Source organism: Mobula birostris, chromosome 1 (assembly GCF_030028105.1).
Source record: "Mobula birostris isolate sMobBir1 chromosome 1, sMobBir1.hap1, whole genome shotgun sequence".
NCBI lineage: Eukaryota > Metazoa > Chordata > Chondrichthyes > Myliobatiformes > Myliobatidae > Mobula > Mobula birostris.
The window spans coordinates 181,800,401-181,823,961 of NC_092370.1; the positions used below are offsets into that span (position 1 = coordinate 181,800,401).

Consider the following 23,561-nt stretch of genomic DNA (forward strand, 5'->3'; position numbering starts at 1 on the left):
ATTGGAACATCTTTGGTCCCACAGGCAGGATTTGACAGGATAGGCAGTCAGCTGAACATTCCAGTTTAGTACAATTGAGTATTCAATCCATCAAATACTCTGCTCACAAATAAAAGCAAACAATCTGCCAAACTCATCTCATGATAATAATGTAAAAAGGACATCCATTTTTGAACAACACACATCTAAGTTGCTGGTGAACACAGCAGGCCAGGCAGCATCTCTAGGAAGAGGTACAGTCAACGTTTCAGGCCGAGACCCTTCGTCAGGACTCTGTTGTTTCCATTTTTGAATCTGCCTTTTGCTACAAACCTTGATCACTCTACACTGTGTGCAATACCAAACTTCCCAAACGTCTGCCCAATTTAGTAAAACTACCTTTTATATTAAAAAAATTTCACACAGTAAGAAACATCCCCCAACTACAAATCCCTCGTGCACCACTACTGTCAAAATCTATCACTAGACAATGTGATGTAGTCTAGCAATCAATTCCAAACCTTAAATATAAACACATTTTCTGATTTTAGTCAATACAGATTTAAAAAAGTGGGGAGATTCTGTTCTAACACTAATGCTGCAATTTGTATGCAGTACACTGACCATGACGTCTCTGAATATGTAACTATATTGCAGAGGTTTTAAAATTAAAGCCTTAGTCAGTTGATTTCTATTAAATTTATGTCCAAATAAATAAAATACTATAAGACAACAATGATATTATAATTTAAAACTGGATATTTTATATTCCAAACTAAGTGTACAATCTTGCTCATTACAAACCTTCAGTTTGCATGTACAAGCTGGGAGAAATCATAACTATGTTGTAGAATCAGGTTTCAGTGCATTCACGTGTAGTAACTTTGAGTACAGACCAAAAATGATTATCTCTGGAAATTCAGAGAACTCTACTCAGCTATCAAAGAAAATGCAGAGGCTGCACAGCTTTCAGTCTTGAAGTGGAATGGGCAAGAAGAAATTTGTAGATAATGAAATTCACATACTGAGAATGGAGATCAAAAACAATTCACCTGTTCTTGCAGAAGCATCACTATTTATAGAAAAATATGACTGTCATTCAGTTATGATGCGAGGTGTAAAATCCACTAATCATACCAAAAAAATTACATTAAAATATATTCCCTGCACAGATATACTGATTTCAATAAGTAAAATATCAGGTAAAGGAATATGATAGAAAATATAACAATGCGACCATTCTGAATAAATGTTAAATGCCATAAGGGCCTCCCCTAAACAATCAGAATGATGATTTATTTTACTTAAACACATTTCTATCATTTAAGCTACCAATCAACATATTCAATCCAGCAAAAAAAAAAACAGGATCACATTCCTGGCACAAGTTTCCTAATTAATGCAACTTTTGTGGGTCACTGCACAACTTGATCAGTAGCCAAAAATGTGAGGCATTCTGTATCATGGAATATGTGAAGTGCTAGCTCAAGAACAGAGCAATCTAGCATAGAAGTCTCCAAGACCATTAATAACAACATTTCCGATGGCAAACAAACTCTGAATTTGCACAGTTCACTAAAAAGTCAAAGTCACTGCAATCAGTCAACAGGAGAGCAATTCAATTTTGTGATAGTAGCATACCATAATGCTTGTTCACAAGTTTCTGAGTTCTTAAAAAAAATGAAAAATGAAATTAAACTACCCCAACCTTTTTCAATTTTTTTTATTAATATCAAATTCTCAAACATTACAAAGAATTGATACAAAGCTATTGGGATTACATTGTTAATAATTAATATACATAGATATGAACACAGTTAATACACAGATATTAACCTCCCAAAATCTTATAGAGTACCACTATAGTAGTATATAGAAAAAAAATACAAAAATACCATGGAAAAAGAAAAAAGAAAAAAAATGTCCCAATAAGGAAAAAAAACCCTAATCTAAATCAGACTAATCAACTAACCTGAAAAAACGAGAAAGAAATGGGCTATTATGTTACATCAGATAAAACCAATGGTGTCATTAACTCCGCTCCTCTCTCCATATATTTAAAAGTAGCAGAATAGGTTTGGAGAGGGTCAAACTACATCATATGAAAGTATTGAATAAATGGCCTCCAAGTCTCTTCGAATTTAACAGAAGGATCATAAATGATCATAAACTACCTCAACCTAAACAATGCAGGCTCTATCACTGCTGCAACTATTTACAGACACAGCCCAGCCCTACACACTTCCCTAACTCGGGTGTACAACACTGGACTAGAGTCTTGTTCCTTTCACTGGTCAGCAGTCAAAGCTACCTTTATAACAGATTCTTCTTGCATGAACAAACACAGGAGCACCTTCAGTATTAATAAAGCTCATTGTCTGAAGTCACATAAACTGATATACAAATTTCAAAGCAAGATTGAGACAAAAATTAATTGAAAGCAGTACAATATATGAATTAGACACTTTTAGTTTAAGTAGTAAAAGTAACGTGACATTCTGAGGGGTGAGGGGGGGTGGCCGGGTGGTGTGTGAGGAAGACAGCCCGCCCCTGCATTTCTAATAACCAGTACTATTTATTATGTGTTAAAATGCCTTTGTGGGATTGTGGTGGGAAGTTCCAGTTCATTTACCTCATTTGTTGTTACATTTTAGCTTGGGTTATAGAGTTACTCACTTGTGTATTTGTGGGTCACCCGAACTGTAACCGGGGTCACCTCCCCTGTCTGTATGAGACTGGTAGGGTTCATGCTCCAGATCACGGCGCCCGGTCTGTTTTGTGTTTAATCACAAACAGTTGTTGAGTTAATGAGCTTCCTCGTCTGTCATTATGGACCAAATGCTCACCACAGTACATTTTCTTTAGAAGTAATGATGATGACTGCAATGACTACAGAAACAGCTTCAAAATGCATCATCTATGTGCTCTGCTCAGCTCAAATCTTTGTGAAAAATATGTGTTTACTCACCACTTAGTTACCTCTTATTTCTGTATTCACCTCTTACTGATGCACACCCTCACATCTTCGGTATCATCCTTAAGTTCTCTCTGGTATCTTTACATCCTTTTTATAATATGACAAGGAGAACACAATGCAGCACTGAGAGTGTGGTCTAAACACAGTTCAAATTTGATTGTAGTACAACTTCCCAATTCTCAAAATCCCCCCTTCTCAAAATAAACATTAGTTTTATTTGCTTTATTGCAGCCTTGTTAACACATGATACTTCATCTCAAACAGTCTATTTGTTCTTCTTTATTCTTCTACCTCACACCTTCCAAGTAATAACTACTCCTTCCACCAAAAACTTGTTATTTTTGATATATCTGTGTAGTCCTTCTCATATTTGTGTTGAACTACATTTGCCACTTATTTGCCCATACGGCAAGCTTATTCATGTAGAACCATTATTTAGTTTAAATCTTCTTAGCACTCATCTCACCACACTCCCCACAACCTCCAACTACAGCATGGCATGATCCACTAATTTGCCACTTTAGTCACCATTAGATGTGACACATACCACATGGTAATACAAATTAACCATGTTAATTTCTCTGCACCCCCCCCACCTCCCTCCCCCCCCTTTCTTATTCTGGCTTCTTCCTCCTTCTCCTCTACTCCTAATGAAGGGTCTTGGCCTGAAATGCCAACTGCTAATTCCATTCCATAGATGCTGCCTGACTTGTTGAGTTCCTCCAGCATTTTGTGCGTGTCACAGTGAGATGCGTCATCTGCATTAACAAAGAACACAATGCAGGGTATTCTGGGGCCAGCCCACAAGTGTCACCACATATTCCAGTTCAAACGTTGCATATCCACAAAGTACCCTGAACTCCAGGTCTCAAATTCTGGACTCAATAACGGGACCCCAAACACTTGGCCTTGAACGTCAATGTCACCAACTCATATACCTAGAAAGTCAATGACCTTTATGCCTCCTGTCTGCACAGTACTCCATTCCCAGAACATTTAACTTGGAATAGAAACACACTTTTCAATAAATGAATTTAGAAGACTCTTTATCAGATTGATTTGTAATAAATGGTACAGCCATGAACAAGGATAGGTGCAAATGGTTATGGGCGAGTATGTAATTGGGGGAGGGTGAATTACAATAGGATTGAGCAGATGTTCTTAAAGAGGAATGCACAGCAGGAAAGTGAAGAATGCTTAGGGACCACTTGCATGTTATTCTGGATAGGTTTTTCCGAATGAAACAGGGAAAGGATGGTAGAGTGAAGGAAGCATGGTTGACAAGTGGGATGAAGCATTTAGTCAAGATGATGAAAGAAGGTTTAAGCAGCAGAAATGAGATAAGGCTCTTGAGTGTTATGAGGTAGCCAGGAAAGAACTTAAGAAGAGACATAGGAGAGCTACAAAGTGACATGAGAAGGCCTTGACAAGTAGGATTAAGGAAAACCTCCAAGCTGGTCAACATGTACCAGGAGGGGGAATAGAATGAAGGTGGATCAGGCTGGGATAAATGAGGAAACATATTTCTGGAAATGGAGGAAATAGGGGAGGTCCTTAATGAATACTTTGTTTCAGTATTCACCAGTGAGAGAAAGCTTGACAAATGTGAGGTCAGCATAGAACATGCTGGAGCATGTTGAGGTTAAGAAAGAGACAGTGTTGGGAGTTTTTAAGATGGGCAAGTCCCTGGGGGAAAATTGGATATACCCCAGGTTTCTACAGGAAGTGAGGGAAGAGATTGCTGGGATGTTGACTATCTTTGCGTCCTCACTGGCCACAGGACTAGTACCAAGAGACTGAAAGGTGGTAAATCGATATGATAGATTTGGAGATTAAAATACTTATTAGATGATAAACTGTAAATATTTAAGTATTATAACAAATGCATTCCACTAAAATATAAAAACTCCATAGCAAGACGATCCATCAGTCAACTGTTCCACTAGGCACAAATTACCAATTACACAAAATAATGACACTCTATTTGGTTCAAAATTCTCAAGTAGATTACAGTATATGTAGTCAATAATTTTCTGGTTACTCTTTCTCATTTTTCTTGATTAAATTGCACTGCATCTGAAAAATTACAACTAATAATGTATCAGCAATTTCTTCATCTGCTGAATTGAAAGGCCAGTCACAATCATACTGAATAATAATGGATCAGGTACAATGGGCTGAATGACCCTTCCTGGTTTTTAAAGATTCAGTTGTCTTGATTGCCCTTTTCCTATAAATGTCACGAAAGCATTTAATAGATTTCAATCAGTCATCACCATGTTGATCTGAACTGCTCTAAAGTTCAAACTTCACCTTACTCATGCAGCATATGAAAAAGTAATGAACAGTAAAATATCAGTTTGATATTGATATGCACATAATATCATATGAAGTACATCTGAGTATATTTTAGCCTAATGAACCCAAAGCTAAGGCAAAAATAAAAACACTTAGCACTTGGAGGGTGGATAGTGGGAACATTTCCAGAATACTGAGTGGTCAGCTATAAATTCTCAAAAGGATAATTAGCAAGTCAAGTCTTATTGGATGCTGAAAATAGATATCCAATAAGGCTCAACCAGTACAATTTCCTTCATTTAAAGTGCTGGTGTAAGCTAATTTTATTGCTGCTTGGAAGCTTTAGTTGATTTAACGTCTTCTGATCAGTCACAATCGTGCGATACTGAACACATACTAATTAGCTGCTCTTTCGTGAACATTCAGCTTGGATTCCATTTGGTTCAAAATGTGCTGAACAAGCAAACAATTCTCAACCTCCAATTAACACTCAAGTTGATCAAGTCAATAGGCAAGTGAGGACGTTAGGTACAAAAATAGAGGGGGTAGGTTACAGCTTTCAGTTCTGACAAAACATTTTCTACCTGAAGCTGACTGCTTTTATCAACGACTTATATTAGCTTAGATGATTGAAGCCTCAACAGCTGATGGAGCATAGATACGAGATCAGTTGTAAGGAATTTGAAAGAGGTTGCAAAGGTGATATAACATTATGGGGAACACACACAAAAAGCTGCAGGAACTCAGCAGGCCAGGCAGCATCTATGGAAAAAAAGTACAGTTGACATTTCGGATTGAAACCCTTCGGCAGAATTGGAGAAAAAAAGCTGAGGAGTAGATTTGAAATCTTTAGACCGTTCAAATCTACTCCTCAGCTTTTCTTCTTCAGCCCTGCTGAAGGGTTTCAGCCTGAAACGTCAGCTGTACTTTTTTCCATGGATGCTGCCTGGCCTGCTGAGTTCCTCAGGCACTTTATGTGTGTTGCTTTGATTTCCAGCATCTGCAGATTTTCTCTTGTTGTGATAATGTTATGGGGAAGGGATATGGATAATGTTCTTAATTAGAATTCTTTCAGAATGCTAATCTTGCTTATTCATATTTTTGCAATCCTCATAAAAGGCCTGAACATTATGAATGTACAAAGAATTAATATGAATCTGCACTCTTGATGCAGGCATCAGCATACAGAGTCTATACATGTAATTAACCAGAAAGACTGAAGTTTCAGCAACTCCCTGCCCCTGAACAGGATGCACTGTTTCTCAACATTTTTTTTTTACAGTGAACATTGATTTTGCAGAATGTCCAGACATAGGCAAACTATTCTCACTACTCAAAATCTCAAAAATGGTAAGCTTTATTGGAGAAGACAAGATTTTTTTTAAATGCCCTGTAAAGCTGTAATTTTCACTGAACAATTTGTTTGTGGATAAATATTTCATAATATTTTGTATTTAAAATAATTTAAGTGATGTTTCAGCTTCTGCTTTAATCTTTGTTTGTATTCCAAAAAATGATTCCAGCCTCTGCAAAAGGTTTGAACATGCTTAAAATTGTTCTTTTCCCTTATGTTGCTTTGAGAAACTTCTTCAGTAATCAGCTCCACAGCCCACTTGACCCAACAGTACAGCTGTTAAGCATTAGGATCCCCATTAACTAACACCTAAAGCAAATGCAACTGGAAAACTGTTTGTCCACTGTGCAAGGATTGCTAGATTGCAACATCTTTCAGGGAATAAGTGGCATGACTTCATTGCAAAAATCAGTGTTGTTCTAAAATCAGCACTTTTTAAAAACTACAAGGCTATTATGAAGTAATCAATGAAAAAAATCACATTTTTGTTCCTCATACGAGACCGTGGAGCCACACCTCAACATCAAGCGCATGCTTTCACATTCACCTCAAGATATTCCAAAGCATTGCACAATCAGAGAAACACAAAGGGAATATGCAAAATGATGTGTTTTCATGAAACCAGCTTAAGGAGGACCAACGCCCTTACTCAAACAGATTTAAAACATCATGTACATCAAAGAGCTGACAAGATCATCTGAAAGTCAGAACTCTGACAATGCATTTTGTTTTTTTTTCAGATTTCTAGCATATGCAGCCTTTGACTTTTAAAATTACAAAGACATTTTGAACAGAGGGTATAGATGCTATTTCGGAACTGCTTTCTCCAACAAGGATTCTGCCAATGAAGGTAGCAGTGATATTTAATAGAAAAGGCAATTAAAAGTTAGGTATTCTTAAAATAGAAGTCACCTGCTGTAAAAGGGATGATTCCTCAGTTATCAAGGAAGCAAAGGTGGCAACTGAAGTTGCCAATGCTCCACCTTCACAAAGCTTTAACATTTGCAGCACTTTGTCAAATGGATCCAGAAGATTCTCAATAGGGAGGGTGAGCAGCCAGAGGTTATGGTGAACATTGGTACCAATGACATGGGCAGAAAGGGGGAAGAGGTCCTGCTCACTGACTTTAGGCAGTTAGGGAAGAGGCTGAAAAGCAGGACCTCCAAGGTAGTAATTTTTGGATTACTGCCAATACCACGTACTAGTCAAGCAGAAATAGGATGATAGTACAAATGAATGAGTGGCTGCAGAAGTGCTGCAGCGGTTCAGATTTCTCGATTACAGTATTAGGATCTACCCTGGGGAAGGTATGACCTATAGAAAAAGGACAGGTTACACTTGAACCAGAGGGGGACCAGTATCCTCACAGATGTGTTTGCTAGAACTGTTGGGGAGGATTTAAACTAATTTGGCAGGGAGATAGGAACTGGAGTGATAGGACTGAGGATGGGGCAGTTGGTAAACAAGTCGATGTATTGTGTAGCGAGACTGCAAGGACAAGATGAATACTGGACAAAACTGCAGTCAGTGGGATAAGTATAACATAGGGGCAAAATAGAAAAGGGTGATGAATACAGGGTGGAAAGAGTTATATTCGAATACACATAGTATACAGAATAAGGTAGATGACCTGGTAATGCAGTTAGAGATTGACAGGTATGATTTTGTGAGTTTCACTGAGTCATGGCTGAAAGAAGATCATTGTTGAGCGTTTAACATACAAGGATCTAAGTTGAATCAGGTAGATTGGGACAATCAAGTTGGTGCTGGATTCCAAGAGGGAATTGTAAAATGCCTACTAAATGGCTATTCAGAGCAGCTTGATAACCCACCAGGAGAACGGTAATTCTGGATTAGGGGTAGTGTAATGAGCCAGATTTGATTAGGGAGCTTAAGATAAAGAAACACTTCGGATGCAGTGATCATAATATGATAAAATTAACCCTGCAGTTTGAGAGGGAGAAGATGAAGTCAGATGTATCAGTATTACAGTGTGAGTAAGAGACTGAGAGGCATGAGAGAGGAATGGAGCAGGCCAAAGTTGATTGAAAGGGGACAATAGCAGGTGTGATGGCAGATCATCAAAGGCTGGAGTATCTGGGAGCAATTCAGAAGGCGCAGCATAGATACATCCCAAAGATGAAGTATTCCAAAGGGAGGATAAGACAACTATGGCTGTCAAAGGAAGTCAAAGACAGTGCAAAAGCAAAAGAAGCCATAGAAGAGAGCAGAAATTAATGGGAAGGTAGAAGAATGGAAAACTTTTTAAAACCAGCAGAAAGCAGTTGAAAAAAAATAGTAAGGAGAGAAACTATGAAATATGAAGGTAATCTTTTCAAATATATAAAGAGTAAAAGAGAGGAGAGAGTACAAAGTAAATGACAGGATACTTGGTAGTGTGGAGGAGCAGAGAGATCTGGGGGTACATGTTCATAGATCCCTGAAAGTTGCCTCACAGGTAGATAGGGTAGTTAAGAAAGCTTATGCGGTGTTAGCTTTCATAAGTCGAGGGATAGAGTTTAAGAGTCGCAAGGTAATGATGCAGCTCTATAAAACTCTGGTTAGGCCACACTTGGAGTACTGTGTCCAGTTCTGGTCGCCTCACTATAGGAAGGATGTTGAAGCATTGGAAAGGGTACAGAGAAGATTTATCGGGATGCTGCCTGGTTTAGAGTGTATGGATTATGATCAGAGGTTAAGGGAGCTAGGGCTATACTCTTTGGAGAGGAGGTTGATGAGAGGAGACATGATAGAGATATACAAGATATTAAGAGGAATAGATAGAGTGGATAGCCAGCATCTCTTCCCCAGGGCACCAATGCTCAATACAAGGGGAAGTTCAAGGGGGATATTAGAGGAAGGTTTTTTAACTCACAGAGTAGTTGGTGCGTGGAATACACTGCCTGAGTCAGTGGTGGAGGCAGATACACTAGTGAAATTTAAGAGACTACTAGACAGGTATATGGAGGAATTTAAGGGGGGGGGGGTTATATGGGAGGCAGGGTTTGAGGGTTGGCACAACAATGTGGGCTGAAGGGCCTGTACTGTGCTGTACTGTTCTATGTTTAACAGAGTAGATATTGGACCACTGAAAGTAGTAGTAGTGGGGGTGGGGGGGTGGTAGGACAATAAATATTGTTAGTCCTTACTGTGGAAGACACTAGCAGAATGGCAGAAATTCAAGTGTGTGAGGGGGTAGAGGTAAGTGTAGTTGCTATTAATTAGGAAAAGGTGCTTGGGTCTGAAGGTAGACAAGTTACCTGCACCAGATGGACTATACCTCAGGGTTCTCAAAAAGACAGCTGAAGAGATTGTGCAGGCATTTGTAATTAACATGAATCACTAGATTCTGAAATCATTCTGGAGGACTGGACAATTACAAATGTCACTCCACTCTTTATGAAAGGAAGGGAGACAAAAGAAAGAAAATTATATGCCAATTAGTCTGACTTCAGTGGTTGGGAAGATGTTGGAGTCCATTATTAAGGATGAAATTTGAGGAATCAACAGAGAGGATAGACAAAAAACACTCAGTGGATGTTGTTTACTTAGATTTTCAGAAGGCCTTTGACATAGTGCCGCACAAAAGACTGCTTAACAAGATAAGAGCCCATGGTATTACTGGAACAATAGATAGCATGGATAAAAGATTGGCTGACTGAAAGGAGGCAGAGTGAGAATAAGGAGGGCCTATTCTTGTTGGCCTCTGATGACAAGTTGTAATCCATAGGGGTTGGTATTGGGACCATTTCTTTTCACATTATATGTCAATGATTTGGATGACAGAATTGATGGCTTAGTAGCCAAATTTGCAGACAATTCAAAGATAGGTGGAGGGCAGGTAGTGTTGAGGAAGCAGGTAGTCTGTAGAAGGATTTAGACAGATTGGAAGAGCCGGCAATGAAGCGGCAGATGGAATATAGTGCAGGAAAGTGTACGGTCATGCACTTTGGTAGAAGAAATAAAGGCATACATAGACAAATTACTTAAAAAATGGGGAGAAAATTCAAAAATCAGAGGTGCAAAGGGACTTGGGAGTCCTTGTGCAGGATTTCCTAAAAGTTAATTTGCAGGTTGATTTGGTGGCAAGGAAGGCAAATGAAATGTTAGTATACATTGGAAGAGGAGGAGAAAAAAAAGAGCAAGAATGTGATGTGGAGACTTTATAAGGCATTGGTCAAATCACGCTTGGAATATTGTGAGTAGTTCTGGGCCCCTTACCTAAAAGGTGTACTGGCTTTGGAGAGGATCCAGAGAAGGATCACTGGAATAAAAGGCTTAACAGACGAGGAGAATTTGAAAGTTCTGAACCTGTACTCGCTGGTGTTTAGAAGAATGAGCAGGGATCTCATTGAAGCTTATTGAATATTGAAAGGCCTAGATAGGGTGGAGTTGGAGGAAGTTTTCTATAGTGGTTGTGTAGGACCAAGAACACAGCCTCAGAATAGAGGGACGTCTATTTAGAATAGATTGAAGAGGAATCTCTTTAACTGGAGGGTGGTGAATCTGTAGAATTTATTGCTATGGATGGCTGTGGAGGCCAAGTCATTGAAAACATTTAAAGTGGAAGTTAGTCAGGGTGTCAAAAATTATGAGAAGGCAGAAGAATGGGATTCAGAGGGATAATAAATCAGCCACGATAGAAAGACAGAGCAGACTCATTTGTCAAGTGGCCTAATTCTGCTCCTATGTATTATGACTTATGGATTAAATTGTTACGTGAAAGTTCACCAACTCCAAATGTCATACTCCATTTGAAAAGGTAAATCTAGGAACTGCAAACTAATTAAACTACCAGGGCTAAGGAAACAGACAAAAGTACAGAACACAATTAACTGGCATTCAATTTGGACAAAAGTAAATCACATTCGATTAACTTGGTCACATTCTTTTCAAAGACTGTGGACAAAATTTCTGAGGTTAGTGCAAATTTGAAGTTTCATAACTTACACTTTAAACTTGCCAGCAAAATTACAACCCAAGGCTAAAAGGGTCAGTGACAGAATCAATACAAAGTTGTTTAAATCATTGAATAGAAGCATATTATTGCTATTCAAGTATCTGGTACTTGCCACAGTCAATATTAGGATCATTCCCTTCTGATGCAAGTTCATATCTTGCAGATGGTTAAACTCTCAAAGGATCCAGATTATAAAAAACTGGGAAAAGCAATGCACAAAAGAAAAAAAAAGTAAAATATCAGGACAGGAACAAACTAGTAAAATGGAAGGTATGTGACTAAGGAAATTGACTGTAGAGAAGTGAAGTCATATTTTGGTGAAAGAGGGCAGGACAACAAAAATAAAATACCATTAACTTATTGGGAATATAGTAAGAATTAAGTCAGACAAATGTGCACGAATCTTCAAACATGGCAAGATAAGTTTACACCAGGAATCAAGCTGACTTCTGAAAGCAATTATGTACATTTGAGGAAGCAGAATTAATCATTTAGGTTATGGTTTATTTGTACAAGAATAAGAGGGTATATTTCTAGTAAAAATGCTTCTCACTCTCACACTAAAAGTCAAGACATATCCTAACTATTATAAAAGTACAATTTAATAACTTAGGCCTTGTACTCTACTCTCTCTATTCATGATTGTGTGACTAGGCATAGCTCAAATGCCATCTATAAATTTGCCAATGACACCTGTTGCAGGCAGCATCCCAGATGACAACAAGGCTTTCAACAGAGAAATAGATTTGCTGGTTGAGGGTTGTCATGAGAACAGCACACTCAACAAGACTAAGGAATTGATTCTGGACTTCAGGAAGGGGAAATCAGGAGAACATTCATCAGACCTCATTGAGGGGTCAGTAATGCAAAGAATGAGCAGCTTTAAGTTCCTGGGCATCCTAGTCCCAACACCTTGATGCAACCACAAAGACGGCATGCCTTTTGCACTAATTATTTTGTATATTTTAATTTTGTAACTTAATTTTTTATATTTTGCACTACTACCACAAAACAACATATTTCACAACGTGTCACAATAAATCTGATTCTGATTCACAAAAAAGATCTTTGCTCCTCGTTATTCCCTGAGTGCTGCTTTCTAAATTTAGCAACGGTCCAACATTAAAGAGAATGGGCTATTATGCAGTTAATTTCATTACATAATTGTAATTAGGAATTTTGATTAATTAACCTCAAAAGCAGGACTAAGTACATAAACAAAATGAAGGGGTGGCAAGAGATTTTCCCTTTACAATCCTTATAGTTAAATCAAAATTTACATAAACATCTTGGCAGATTAATATACTTTTTAGAAAAAGTAATAACTCCAACTGTAAAACAATCTCATCCTCTCAGTGCAACTATGAAATATTTCTCAATAACTTGTATGTATACAGTATGTTTGACTAAGTAAAATGTTCATATTTGTTGGGAGGAACTTCATTGGATGTTTCCAAAAAACAACTGGACATTGAGCCTGAGACGTTAGGACAGATAAATGAAGAGGTTTCTCCAAGATATGCACTTTACTGAGCATCTTAAATAAAAGGAGTTTCATACAGTGAAGAGTTCAAAGGAATTTCACAGAGTACAGCGCAGATAGCTGAAGGAAGTGCAGAAGTTAACACTTCAGTACAGCTCTAACACAACTGCACGATTTAACAAGAAAAAAAAATTCCCAACCCATGAATGACTGGAAAGATTAAAAGGGCGAGGTGCTTAAGAGAGTACTTAGACCAACGTTATCACTGATATTAAGACATTACAGTGTTTAGCACACTTTTTCAAAATATATAGGCAACAGCAAAAACGGAACACTGAGTTAGATGACAATTGAGCAAAGGAGTGAGATGATTGCAATGGAGAACTTAAACAGGTGCAAGTCAATGGGGAACAGTACAAGCAAATACATAGTTTCAGCCAGCTCCATCCTAGGCACAACCCTCCCCACTATCGAAGGCAGCATAAATCACAAACAAATTCACATAAACATCTTGGCCAGATTAATATACTTTTTAGAAAAAGTAATAACCCCAACCAAATATTCCCTAGATAGATCATGATCTTTGAATCTGTAAGGGGGGGCAGGGGGAGATGGTGGCAGTACACGCAGCCACTTCAGTGATGAATATCTGTTATTTGTCAAGTAGGGGACCGTGCACAATCCTGATTTGATGGAGACAGACGTGAGAGCACAGCAGAACATCTGGAAAACTTCTGAAATGCCTGCTTTGCTACCGCTGCTACTGTGTGGTAACTGGAATCTCCGGAGCTGAAGGCCCCAAAATGCTCGGTTTTGCATGTTTCAGTGGCCGGGGAGAGGTCGAAGGCGCTCGGCAAGGATAGCGCTTGGGGAGGCTGTATCGGAGAGGCTGCTTGGAAGCTCAGAGTTTTCGGACGGATGGACTCAGGGTCGGCTGGGGTCAGCTGCTTCCAAGGGATCGGCCAGTTGACGGTGCCTAGAGGTTTATGGCAGGGAGTTTCTCCCTTTTGCCGCCTGCTATCGGGGACTCGGGAGTCAATTGATTCGGGACTTTGAGACTTCTTTTTACTGTGCCTATGGTCTGTTCTTTATCAAATTATGGTATTGCTTTGCACTGCCGTAACTATATGTTATAATTATGTGGTTCTGTCAGTGTTAGTCTTTGGGTCTGTCTTGTTTTCTGTGATATTCCTCCGGAAAAACATTGTATTATTTTTTAATGCATGTATGCATTTCTAAATGACAATAAAAGAGGACTGAGTGTTCTCATAATCTAATCTAAAACAAATCACTATCCAGGACACGCCCTCTTCGCTTTACTACTGTCAGGGTGGTGGTACAGGAGCCTGGAGGTTAACATTCAAGATTTTATAAGAACTTCTTCCCCTTTGCTATCAGGTTTCTGAATGGTCTATGAACACCTTCTCATTCTTCCTTTTTTGCACTGTTTTGCAATTTCTAGTAACACTTTGTACTGTACCGCTGCTGGAAAAAACAACTAATTTCATGTTATACAAGTCAGTGATAATAAACCTGACTTTAAACCAGGACTAAAATTCTATGATAATTCAAACAGATTAAAAATAATTTTTAAAATCATTATGCAAGCTCTAATGATAAACACAAATAGCTTGGACATTTCCATACAGAATTCAGGTGAATGCATTAAAAGAGGTTCACACTCATTTACTGCACTTTGTCAGAGTAGATTGCTTATTGCATAATCCCTAACTACTAAAAAGTTACAGTAATGCTTCTTCAATCTTATCTAATAATATAATTTGGTTGGTATTTATGAAATATTGCTATATCAGTTTCTGACAATCTAATTTTGCTACTGAAAATATAAAATCCAAGAGCTTTGCCAGTTTGAACAAAAAAGCAAAATCAATTTTTTGCAAGAACATCAGGCTCTACTTCAATTTGCAAACATGAAGCTTCATTTACAGCCATAATTCTTGAGTCTTCAACTTTTTTTCAGAAGACCCCATATGAAGTGATAGAAAAACCATAATAAAGATAGCAGAATCAAAAAATTATTAACAAGTGACAAAGCACACATCTTTGACACTTGAAATGTAAAGAGTTAAAGTTTGCCTGCTAACTACTGATTGGAATTAAATACCTGTTTAAATTATGTGGCTTTACATTGCCAAAAGAATTTTAGAATCAGGACTATAACCAGTATTTGCAACAGTTGTATACAGTATTACCATACAGAGGATAAAGGTTATTGAGAAAAATGGTCAATGGATCTAAAAATAACAAAAGAAAGAATTTAAATGACCAACTTAAAAATTGGATTCCGATTAATTGGGTACATTGGGACCAGTACACTTTGGCCCAATTAAGCAGCTGCCCAAATTAGCCTTAATTTCATGGAACTGATTAAAAGAATATTAAAAAAGACAAACTATCGTTGAACTGAATAACAAATTATATATTTAAATGAAATACAGAACAAATTAGAACACTACCAATATGTCCACAGTACTATAAACTGTATTAGTTTGCAATTGTTATTGACAGAGAAATTCGTCCGGTTTTCTTTTGATTGACTGTAACTGAACAAAATCAGCACAGGTACCTAGTTCAGATAATGGACTGCCTTCATACAATGCTTGTGACAACTGCATCCTCCAAATCTTCATACTGAAGATGATTGTCGATACTTTAATTCTTTACAGCTCCTAACTTATTGAAGTAGTGAAATCATTTCATTTTCACTCTCGGCTGTTTCTGGCATCTCCATGCTTGAACACTTGAAACCGCAGTGAGCAAAACAGATCCCAATTCTCTATGTTTCTTTCTCACCAACAATCACAGACAAAAATCACTGCTTTTTTGAACACAAACACACAAAACTGACACTATTTAATAACTGTTTGCTTTAAGCACGGTGTAGCATCTCATGGCCATGCAAGTAAGCGTGATTAGCACTAGTTAGAAACTTTGGCAACAGTCTCCTGTCCCAATTAAACTAAGGGGATTCTGACGATTTTCTCAATTCAATTTTTGTTCTTTAAGAGTTGTCCCAAATAAGTGGCTGTCCCTGTTAACCGTTGGCTCAATTAAACAGAATCAAAGTTCAGAGTAAATTTATTACCAAGGTACATCCAGTGTGTGTTTTCAATACATTCATAAGAATAAATATACCCTCTCTAAGGTCCAACAGTATGGTAGACTTTTAACAGACCAAACCAAAATGAGGATAAAAAGAGCATTCATGACAAGTCATGGAAATGACAATAGAGAATCACAAATCTGAGGTAGAGTATAAGACTATCTCAAATGCACTGACACAACTCGGAGCTCAGTGCATCCCATCATAAAAAAGTGGCAAAAATATGAAATCACTGACTCACTGGCTAGGTCAGGCTACCTTTCTAAACTCAGTTGCCAGAGAAGAATGGCACTTGTAAGAGAGGCTACTGTGATACCAACCGTCAATCTGAATGAGCTGCAGAAATTAGTGGCTGCAACTGGAGATGAAGTTCATGGCTCTACAGTCTCTAAGGCCTTGGCAAAAATGGGCATTTGCGGAAGAGTGGCAAGGAAGCAGTCCTGGCTAAAAAAAAAAAAAAAAAAATGCCCTTTCCGTAAAGACATTGAAAAGCTTCTCTTGGAAGGTATTGTAAAGTTTTGGAAGGTTGTTTGTGGTTGAGACTACTATGAAACTTTTTGGCATCAACACCAAGCAGTATGTGTGGCATAAAAGTAATACTGCACACCAGGCAGGTAACGTCAACCCTACTGTAAAGTATGGTGGGGGTAGCATTATGCTATGGGGATGCTTTTTAGCATCAGGGACTGGAAATCTGGTCAGGGTTGATGGGAAGACGAATGATGCTAAATACAGAGAGACCCTGGATAAAAAGCCTGCTAGCCTCTGCCAGAAAGCTAAAACTGGGGAGGAAGTTAGTTTTTCAGCAGAACAATGACCCAAAGCACATTGCCACTGCAACCATGGAGTGGCTTCAAGTGAAGAAAATTAATGTTGTTGAATGGCCCAGTTAGAGTTGACCTTAACCCAAACATCTCTGGCAAGACATTAAGATTGCTGCCACAACAGCTGCCCAGCTAACCTGGCACAGCTTGAGCAATCTTGCAAGAGGAATGGGCATACCTTGCTTTGTCACACTGTGTAAAGCTAATAGAGCATTATCCAAGAGGACTACAGGTTGGAATAGCTGCAAGAGATGGTTCAACTAATTACTAATCAAAAGGGGATGAATACTTTTGAACTACTGACATTTCAGTTTTCAAATTTTTAGTTTTTCCATGCTTTACACTGTACCCTGTTTTTTGGACTCTACTTTGAAAAAGGAGTACGTGATTCACAAATAAAAAGTCTGGTAAATTGATCGAAGTCCATGGTTATAATGCTCATTTGTGTGAACAAAGGGTTGAGAGCTGAATACTTTTTCAAGTTACTGTATATGATTCTGAGATATATTTTCTTACAGGCATACATAGAAAACCCACAAAACACAATAGAATCAATGAAAGGCCCATACCCAACAGGACAGACAAACAATATGTAAAAGACAGCAAACTGTGCAAATACAAGAGAAAAAAAAAGCAATAAATATCATGAATACAAGAAGAAGAATCCTTGAAAGTGAGTCTGTAGGTTGTGGGAATAGTTCAGTAATGGGGTGAGTGAAATCGAGGGAAGTTATCCCCTCTGGTTCAAGAGCCTGATGGTTGAGGGGTATTAACTGTTCCTGAACTTGATGGTGTGGGTCCCGATACTCCTGTACCTTCTTCCTGATGGTAGCAATGATAAGAGTGCATGGCGTGGGTGGTGGGGGTCCTTGATGATGGATGCTGGATTTTCCGTTCAAGGGCACTGGTGTTTCTATGTCAGGCCACGATGTGACCAGTCATATACTCTCCACCACACATCTAGAGAAGTTCAAAGTTTTAGATGAGATACTGAATCTTCACAAGCTTCTAAGGAAGTAGAGGTGATGCTGTGCTTTCTTTGTAACTACAAATGTGCTGTGCCCAGGACAGGTCTTCTGAAATAATAACACTGAGAAATTTAAAGTTGCTGACCTTCTCCACCTCTGACTTCTCTGATGAGGACTGGCTCATGGACCTCCAGTTTCCACCCCCTGAAGTCAATAACCAGCTCCTTAGTCTTGCTGACATTGAGTGAACGGTTGTTAGACCATAAGACATAGGAGCAGAATTAGACCATTTGGCCCATCAAGTCTGTTCCGCCATTCAATCATGCTGATCCTTTTTTCCTCCTCCTCAACCCCATTTTCCGGCCTTCTCCCCGTAACCTTTGATGTCATGTCCAATCAAGAACCTATCAATCTCTGCCTTAAATACATCCAATGACCTGGCCTCCACAGCTGCATGTGGCAACAAATTCCAGAAATTCATCACCCTCTGGCTAAAGAAATTTCTCCGCATCTCTGTTTTGAATGGACACCCCTCTATCCTGAGGCTGTGCCCTCTTGTTCCAGACTCTCCCACCATGGGAAACATCCTTTCCACATTTACTCTGTCTAGTCCTTTCAACATTCGAAAGGTTTCAATGAGATCCCCCCATCCTCCTCAATTCCAGCCAGCACAGTCCCAGAGCCATCAAATGTTCCTCGTATGATAATCCTTTAATTCCTAGAATCATCTTGTGAACCTCCTCGGGACCCTTTCCAATGCCAGCACATCTCTTCTAATATGAGGATCCCAAAACTGTACACAATACTCAAGGTGAGGCCTCACCAGTGCCTTATAAAGCCTCAGCATCACATCCCTGTTGTATAGTAGTTTATATATTTGAGTGTAAATAACGTAGTATTAATTGTCTATGGCTACTAAGAACCAACTCAGTTTGGGACTAAGTGATACCCAAGATTAGATTAAGCTGTACCAAACAGTTGGTAAGATCACAGGCTCCCTTACACAAAGGACATTATAACCATTTTTCATTATAAGTAATAGACAAATGTTGGTAATGAACTTTCTTTGCCACAGCCTAGAAGTGATTACATTTATCTATCTTTGTTTTCCATAACAACGTGAGATTAAAATCTCAAATTGCTAACTTCACACCACAGCACTAATACATATTTTCTCCTGCCCTTCAGTTATTTTCCTACACAATGAACCATATTCATTATTAACCTAGATTTTCCTTGGTCTCAAACTGATCACAAGACAGTGTGTAAGAATAGACAAATCAATCCAAAGCAGTTTGGAGTACAGACAACGCCCGTGAAGCATTTTTGTAATTGCACAACCTCCATTCTAAAAATGCATACCAGTTCTTTTCATGAATATTCTTACAAGTCTTAAAAGTTTTTCAGACTGACTGAACAACATAACACTAGTTTAACCTCTTTTGCTTTGTCCCAAGTTGAAGATAAATGAATGAGTTTTGCCCGTCTAATTTTATTTGAATGTACACCACTTCATCTCTTCATCAGCTGATGACATTTAATTAAGTAATCAGAAAGATGTCAATGAAGGAAGCAAAACAACTGTCACATTAACTTTACCTGACAGGCAGATGTAGGTCAAATATTCCCCCTGACCTCCTGTTGCAAGAAATGGAATCTTTTTTTTGGTTCTTCGTTTGACCTGGACGGCTGCAAGCATTCTCTCATCGTGAGGAGCAAAAATCTCCTTGTTGATAGCAGATTTGGCACTCATCTTGGAAAGGTAGAAGGGAAAGCAGCTCAATTTTGAATCTAAAAGATAAAACAAATATACATTTCAGTTCTCTGTACTATTTAATTAGATTTACTTTTAATAAAATTATTATAATCTACCCAAGTTAATTTTTTTTAAAAAAATCACATCTTACACAAACTAGAATTATTTTAGAAAATCAAAACATCTTCAGTATAGAACCTTCACCAAAAGTACTGACCCATGAGATCATCAGGGAATAAAAATACTTGCAAGCACATAGTTCAGAAAAAAAACTCTGCACAATTAAACTCTGGAAAGGATTAAGAAAGAGCAACAGACTCCAATTAAATCTCAGAGTCTGACAGCACATTGGCTGATTGAGAACAAAACTATAATAGAGCTTAACATATTATTTAGCAGCATTATGGATTATTAGTAACTTGCTAACCTTACACCCCACCCCTCCCCCCTAAAATACTTCTATCCAGGGACAATGTCTCATTCAAGCTTGGAGATAAGGGTGTTGCCACTAAGCCGTCAAGTGGTTATGGATCAGGCCCCAAGCCAGAATTTGACAGTTTGTCATTGCTAATGTACGTTATGCTGTGTTTCGGATGTGCAGCTGAACTCAGCTCCATCAGATCCTCGAAGTGATTGCAAGGCTATTTGAAGTGCCCTCAAGAAAATTCATCCATTGATCAAAATCCGAACTGTACCAAATACAACCAAATAAAAGGATTCAACTTACTGAATGGATTGAGAATTTTTCTAAACAAACATCCAGATCCCAACAGAAGATTTATCAGATTAACTGAAACAATGCCCGGTCAGATCCTGAGTCATTCAAAAGTTAACGTATTAACTGAAGCAGCAATGATGCCAGGTATATCTAAAATAAGATTCCTAAATTGTAGTTAGATCCTACAAGACTAACAGTTTTTTCTGGCATTGAGTATATTGAATTGTATTATTCCATTAGAAAGAATTGTAAGCTCTAGGACCTGAAAGAAATATTGTAAGTCAGCGACGTAATTTGAGTAAAGACTGGTAACAACTTTGAAAGGAAGAACAAGCACGCTCGAGGAAAGGAAACTGTTCATGCCAGATAACGAGAGCCAAAAATGAGCATTTGAGCAATAGAAGGGAAAGGGTTCCAGGAGGTTTGTCTCATATAACCAAGTGCGGCATCAGAGAGAATGAAAAAACCAAAGTGGCAGATGAAGGAGGAGTTGAAAGGTCAGCAGATTCTAAGTGGAAATCCATTCAGGTAATGGGCATAGAGGAATTAGGCTATATGAGATGGGAACAATGAGCTTGATCACCAGGAGAGCTCTGTAATGCAGTGAAAATACAAGGGTGAAGGCTACAGTGGGGGAAAAAATTATATCTGAATCAATAGGAGGAAGCTTCAAAATATTGAAAACCAGTCCAATCAGAGGAGAAAAAATGATCCATTGTCTAAATTGTATCACAAGACATCAAAGGAAAGTGAAAACAAATTCTTCCTCTTAACAAAGAATATTAATTCTAGCAAATTATGAAGCTTGCTGACATTGAATAATGCTGCATTCTGAGAGTAGTTCCTCCCAAACTTAAAGAGAAAGTCAAGATGAAAACAGTCGATTGTTTTTCCAAGGAATACACAAAACGTGCTGGAAAAATTCAGTTGGGTCAGGTAACAGCTATGGAAGGCAATGGACAGAAAGGTCTCGACCCAAAACGTTGACTGTTCATTTCACCCCACAGCTGCTGCTGGACGTACTGAGTTTTTCCAGTACCAAGTTGCTCCAAATTCCAGCATCTGCAATTTCTTGCTTCTCCAGTGCTTTTACAAACTACACTTTACATGAGATTTAAAAAAAAGTGAACTGCAGATGACTCTATAGGATGGCTGAGTGACCAATTTATCACACTGTTAGATCTTTAAGCTTTTTTTGCTACTGAACCAAAGCTTCAATGTAAATTGTACCAATGTAAAATGTACCAAGGTACAGTGAAGTGTTCCCTCCAGATGGTGAGTGTTTGGAATTTAACTAGACTTTTTTCCTACCCATAGTTTTGTTTCTCATTCCACACAAGCTTCAATTTATATGCTGCAGTAAACCCCACCTGTTCCTGCTACAATGAACCTGGTTATTCAAATTCATGACTGACAAACGTCACACCCATTTCTCACTGCTCATTAAGGTACACTGGCTATGCCCTAACTCGAGCCAAGTGTTGTTCACCCTGTGTTTGCTGACTCCAAGCAACACAATATTTAAAGCTCTCCATGTTCTTGCCACCTTCACCTGGATATCCCTAAAGGTTAATTTGCAAGTTGAGTCAGTGGCAAGGAAGGGAAATGCAATGTTAGCAATCATTTTGAGGGGACTAAAATACAAAAGCAAGGAAGTAATGCCAAGCTTTTATAAGACATTGGTTAGATCACACTTGGAGTATTGTGAGCAGTTTCAGGTCCCTTATCTAAGCTGTCGTTGGAAAGGGTTCAGAAGAGGTTCACGAGAATTATTCCAGGAATGAAAGGGTTAACATATGAGGAGCATTTGATGGTTCTGGGCCTTCACTTGCTGGAGTTTAGAAGACTGGGGGGTGGGGGCAGGTGTCCCATTAAAAGCTATCAAATATTGAAAGGACAAGATAGAGAGGATGTGGAAAGGATGTTTCTAATAATGGGAGAGTCTAGGACCAGAGGGCATGGCCTTCAGAATTGACAGATGAACAGAGATGGGGAAAACTTTCTTTAACCAGAGGTGGTAAATCTGCGAAATTCACTGCCACAGATGTCATTGGGTATATTTAAGATGGAGGTTGATAGGTTCTTGATTAATCAGGGTGTCAAAAGTTACGGGGAGAAGGCAGGAGATTGGGGTTGAGTGGGATAATAAATCAGCCAGGATGGAATGGCGGAGAAGACTCAATGGGCCGAATGGCCTAATTTTTTCCTACATCATCTTGTCTTATAGAATCTAACTCATTTTTTATTTTAAACAAGTGTGAACAAGAGATACATCATAATCACTGACCTGTATGAAAAGATCTCACCACATACAGGTGCTGGCCATTGCAGACCCTGCACTACACTGACGACTGCAGTGCTGTTGCTTCATGTACCAATACTAAGTTTGTCAATTTCATCAACTTCCACCCTGCCCTTAAATTCATCATTCATTTCTGACACCTCCCTTCCTTTTCTAAATCTCATTGTCTCCATCTCTGGAGACAAACTATCTACCGACATATTTTATAAACATATCAATTTCCATAACTATCTAGACTATACGTAAATCTTTTCACCCTAAACCCCGTAGAGATTCTATTCCCTTTTCTCAGTTCCTTTGTCTCTACCACGTGTCTCCCCAGGATGAGGTTTTCCTTTCCACATCATCAGAGATATCCTCCTTCAAAGAAAGGGGTTTCCTTTCCTCCAGCACTGCTGTCCTCACCCACATCTCCTCTATTTCCCTGGCATCCGCACTCACCCAATCTTCCTGCCACCTTAACAGCGATAGAGTTCTTGTCCTCACCTACCATTACATAACCCTCCACATCCAACACATCATTCTCCACAACTTCAGCCATCTTCAATAGGATCCTACCACCAAATATATCTTTACCACTCCCACCATCACTCCACTTTCCCTGGAGGTCGCTCCCTCCACGATTCATTTGTCTATTTGGCCCTCCACACTAATCTTCCTCCAGGCACTACATCCCTGCAAGCAACAGAAATGCAGCACCTGCCTATTCAGGGCCCTAAACAGCCCTTCCAGGTGAGGCTGCACTTCATCTGTGAATCAGCTGGGGTCTACTGCATTTTGTGCTCCCAATGTGGCCTCCTCTATATTGGAAAGACTCG

General features: G+C 38.7%; 1 protein-coding gene across 1 annotated transcript in view; it reads right to left on the reverse strand.

Annotated features, from left to right (window-relative positions):
* stxbp6 (syntaxin binding protein 6 (amisyn)) overlaps positions 1-23,561 on the reverse strand; it is a 399,500-nt gene that overhangs the window by 340,556 nt on the left and 35,383 nt on the right. Inside the window, exon 2 of the mRNA XM_072279073.1 lies at positions 19,567-19,758. Coding sequence (XP_072135174.1) covers positions 19,567-19,720 — 154 coding nt within the window. The 5' untranslated portion in view covers positions 19,721-19,758. The remainder of the gene's footprint in view (positions 1-19,566; positions 19,759-23,561) is intronic.